Source organism: Protopterus annectens, chromosome 5.part1 (assembly GCF_019279795.1).
Source record: "Protopterus annectens isolate FY-2018-M chromosome 5.part1, PAN1.0, whole genome shotgun sequence".
NCBI classification, from domain to species: domain Eukaryota; kingdom Metazoa; phylum Chordata; order Ceratodontiformes; family Protopteridae; genus Protopterus; species Protopterus annectens.
This window is the reverse complement of record NC_056736.1, coordinates 646,291,063-646,296,062: the sequence shown is the minus strand read 5'-3', so window position 1 is coordinate 646,296,062 and position 5,000 is coordinate 646,291,063. Positions and strand designations below refer to the sequence as shown.

Below are 5,000 nucleotides of genomic sequence, written 5' to 3'. Positions count from 1 at the left end.
TCAAATGCTATGGAACAACTAGTCACCATTCCCACAAGAGGAGAAAATATACTAGACCTGATCATCACAAACATGGGGACAAAATGCTCCACACCGGAAGTATATCCCTCATTGGTGAGATCAGACCATAAATTAATCTCACTGGAGATCCACATCCCGTCCCACCCCAGCAAAAGACCACAGTGAAGAACTTCTCAAAAGCAAACTTCACACTTCTTAAGACTGGAGTGGTATCCTTCAAGGCCCCGAGCCAGTGGAAACCACAACCCACGCTGCTGAAACCCTTACAAATGCCTTCTACGAGCACCTCCAGGAATGTATGGATCAAGCAATCCCTAATAAAATCAAGACCCTTTCCACCAAAGGCAGGCCGGTCTGGTGGACTCCAGCCATAAACAAACTCTACAACAAGAGGAGAAAGCTACTACATGACAGAGCAAAATCCCTAAATGGGAAGGCATCTCTGATCAATACTAGCAAAAACTACGATCACTCATAAAATCATCCAAGGCCAACTTTGAGAGAAAAATCGCTAATGACACAAAAGACAATCATAAAGCCTTCTTTAGCTATGTTAGAAACCTGGGTGGAAACTCCCAGATATGCTCAGAATTAGTCCAAAATGATAAAAATCACTGAACCCACAGACATTGCCAGCATACTGGCAGACAGGTTCAGTGCAAATTTCTCCCTCCCCCCCAGAAGGAGAAATATCTATCCCACCAGAGTCTAGCCTCCCAAACATCTCAGATGCCCAGGTGAGAGCTGCTCTCTCTAAAGCAAAAACACAGTATCAATGGGACCGGACGGTGTCCCCGGCTGTGTGCTACACGAACTCAATGAGGAACTAAACCCACACATAAGGCTGCTGTTTAATCTTAGCCTTACTACAGGATACGTACCCAAAGAATGGCGTCACGGCAACTGTGGTCCCACTCCACAAAGGCGGTGCTTCTACGGACCCTGGAAATTACCGCCCCATAAGCTTGACAAGCCTTGTCTGCAAAGCTATGGAGAGGATCATAATGGAACTCATAAATAAAGACATTGGGGACCTACAGACACTGGATCCTACCCAATTTGGCTGCCTCTTGAACTTGGTCAACTTTTTCGAAACAGTCACTAAGGCCATTGATGAGGGTAAGGCAGTTCACACAGCCTACCTTGACCTAGCAAAAGCGTTGACACAATACCCCACTCGGGCATCATAGAAAAGCTCACCAGCTTAGATGTAAACCCATATGTCACAAGATGGGTTGCAAACTGGCTCAAGGACAGAACACACAGGGTTAGAGTTGCTGGTGCCATGTCAGACTCTAAGCCGGTCACGGCGGTGTCCCACAGGGCTCAGTCCTGGGCCCCTCTTGTTCGGCATTTATTTTTCTGAAGTGCAGGCAAACATAGGGGATTGTGGCTGACAAAATTTGCAGATGACTGCAAACTGGGCACCATAATTGACACTCCATCAGACACAGACATCCTCCAGAAAGGTCTCATAGAAATGGATAACTGGTGCCAGAGCCATGGCCTTAAGCTAAATGCCAAAAATGTATAGTCATACCCTTTGGGAAAAACAAGGTAACCCTAATTACCACATATGTGGTAATCCATTAAACACGGAAGAAGTTATCAGGGACCTGGGGACCCAAGTTGACAGTAACCTCTCTTTGACACTCACATTGCCAAAGTGGTTAGGAAGACCTTCTACATTGCCCACCTGATCATGAAGGGATTCACATCCAGATCAGGAGAGGTCATTGTACCCCTGTACTCTTCACTTATCAGACCAATGATTGAGTACAACGCCCCATTCGCAATGTACCTTACCTGACACCTGCAGCAGTTGGAAAGACCCCAAAAGTTCCTCACCAAAAGGATAAAGGGGCTCAAACATATGTCATACGATGCCTGACTGAAGAAACTCCAGCTCTATTCAGTCGCATACCGTCTGCTCAGAGGTGATCTGTGCCTGACATACAAGGCCATGTCCAACCCGGAATTAATGGACATGATCCACCTCAAAAAAATCCAAATCCACCAGAGCCACGAGAGCAAGAGACTTAAACCTCAACACGGATATAAATAGGACGTGCTGGAGGGACAGATTCATCACCCAGAGACTCATAAGACTATGGAACAGAATCCCAGTCCATGTGAGGCAGAGCCCTCACTGACTCTGTTCAAGAGAAATCTTGACGAGTGGATGGGAGATCATAGGTTTACCCCGGGAATCATCTCTGTATCACTGCTGGACAGAGGCACAGCAAACTAATGGGTATATTATTCTCATCCTAAGGGGTGGTGAAAGCCACACACACTCTGGCTAGGCTTATAAATGCCATAGGGCAGATAGCCTAGTATGAACCTATGAACCTATGAACCTATATATATATATATATATATATAAATACATACGCATATAGATATATGTATTTAGCTATCTATCTACCTATATGTATATACCTTTGTTTGTGGATAGCTGGATATCTATGTTTACTTATATGCCGTTTAACATTGATACTTAAGTCCATGACCTGGTCCTAATGAGTTTGATTCTGTCAAGCTCTACTTGCAAAGTGTGGGCTTCTAATCAAATCACTTAAACATTCTGTGCCCCAAGGTCACAACTCAAAGGAGACATTTGCCCTTTCTGGGGATATCTGATTAACAAGTGACTAACAATAACAATAGCAATAAAATAAGAAGTCATAGCTTATGTTGCACAATTTGGAGCTATTCGTACAAGAAATGCTGCAAACTATGATTCAGTAAACAAGTTATCATGCACATGTTGGAGGGAATTTCCCACAGATAATCAAGACATTTTGGAAGTAACACCACACTGGGAGAGTGAGAAATTTTAAAGATTATTCAAATCAATATAAATAAGTGTGGTTAAATTTAACTGATTAAGGTGGCTTCCTATATAATAGCAGCACTATTGAAAAAAATATTTTATACTATGGCATGCTTTTTCAAAAAAAGCATAAAAATACAGACATTATGAATGCAAAATCTAACACTGAAGAGTAAGTACATCATCCTTATTAAATCAGTATAAACCAGTATAAATTAGAACCTGTAAATGTAATATACGTACCAGCTACAACCGAAACCAGTGCATGTCAAAACAATACTACTAAGGATGTACCTTGTTCAAAGTGACATTTATATCTGGAGCTGTTACTCTGCAAGGGATAACCAGTTTCATGCCAAGTTCCATGTATAAAACTTTAGGTTTGTCGACGTATGACTTCACAAATGGATTGGCTTCATCTGAAAAACAGCAATATTGGCAACAGCCTTGTATTACTATTTAATTAATATTGTTTCTAAACTTTAGAGAAGTCAGATAATATATAATAATATAATAGTTTCCTTTTTTCATTTGCAGCATATGCATTTACTTATAAATGTACTATTATTTTAGTAATACTGTAGTACGGTAACAGTAATATTAAGAAACAAGTATATAAGACTACACCGAGTAGTCGACATGTCCTTTGCGCTCTGCCTCAAAGCCTTATTCTTATATTCAGTCTCCTACAGACCACTAAGATGCCATCTATGTGTGGCCTATAAAGCAATTTCTGATCTAGCTTTACTGTGCCTGTTGCACATTCACAAAACAAACAGCATCAGAAACACTCGCTCTATGGATGTCAAGCTCACCTGCAGCATAAACAAGGCATGCTGCAGAGACAGGTATGTATCTGAGTGGCTGCCCCCTTGTCTGGAATGTGCTTCCCACTCATGTGAAGCAAAGTTCTTCCATACAATTATTCAAGTGTAACAACTTGGATCAGTGGATGAGGAATTGCAAGTTTACCCCTGGCTTGACACCTATGTCCTTATTAGAAAGAAGGAACTTATAAATGCTGAACCATATACACCCAAGTTATATACACCCTACACAAAAGCTAAGGGATTCAAACCGATCTATTGCATTTAGGAAGTTCAGCTAGAACTAAAAAGGCCCTTTAGGGTTGTTAGCCTGGTCATCGCTACGATTGTATGTAAATCTGTGGATTACATTTTTCTAATCCGTGTACTTATGATGCATAGACAGTACACAATGATTACTGAAGTGTGTAATAATACAAACCTTTCTGTGAAGGCAGTTAAGAGACACATATACGGCTAATGAATTCATTTTTATTTACTTCGGTTTATTTCAGTTTGCTAACAGGATGAATGCTAGTAAATTTCCTTTTAAATGTGTATACATGTTTCTGTTCTATACAGGTGTACACAGTGATGGAATGATGAACACATTGTGATTATGACTGTTCACTACACACATTACATTTCTTTTAGCTTTTTGACAGGTATCCTCTGAGTATGGCAGTGGGAACATATGACATTAAGAAGCTGCTTAGTCCTTTGGGGAGTTAATAACTTCATGCTTTTACACTGGTCATCTTGGTGCTTTACCAGGACAAGCTTACATTTGCCTAATACATAGCCTTTAAAGGGCGAGTAATTGTGACAAGTCATATACTAATAATTCATTTAAAGCCACTCAGCAAAATTAGATGAGATAATTTATTTTCAACCTCCACTCAATATATGTATGGTAGCGTTGTAATGGTACTGACAGGAGAGAAAGAATATTTTCATAACTGGGTTAAATTTGATTCCAGTTCTACTCCATACTGCCTACAATATCTCCATATCCTGGAATGAATATAGTAATGAACTCACAGATTATATAATACGAAATTGAATAGTTGTAGAAATTCCAAATATGATGGAGACAAGCAGAAGAATATATGAATAATATGAATAAAAACAATGAAGGGGGCCAGCTAGGCCAAAAGTCTTGTCAATGTATGTATTTGAAGAGACCATACAGACATACAAATGAGAGTCGTAGAAAATGCTCAAATAATGTGAGTTGAGTAATAAGGCCTACAGACATTTTGTGATGTTAACTAGTGGGGTTACAGTATGAAGTGAAAGGGATACGAACATGAATAATGAGAGAGGGTCTAAATTCA

The 5,000-nt window shown here is 40.2% G+C and overlaps 1 protein-coding gene across 2 annotated transcripts in view; it reads right to left on the bottom strand.

Moving 5' to 3' along the window:
• Positions 1 to 5,000, bottom strand: part of FLT1 (fms related receptor tyrosine kinase 1) — a 1,018,969-nt gene that overhangs the window by 850,255 nt on the left and 163,714 nt on the right. For both annotated transcript variants that reach the window (XM_044073267.1, XM_044073268.1), the window contains exon 4: positions 3,152 to 3,276. In XM_044073267.1, coding sequence (XP_043929202.1) covers positions 3,152 to 3,276 — 125 coding nt within the window. The remainder of the gene's footprint in view (positions 1 to 3,151; positions 3,277 to 5,000) is intronic.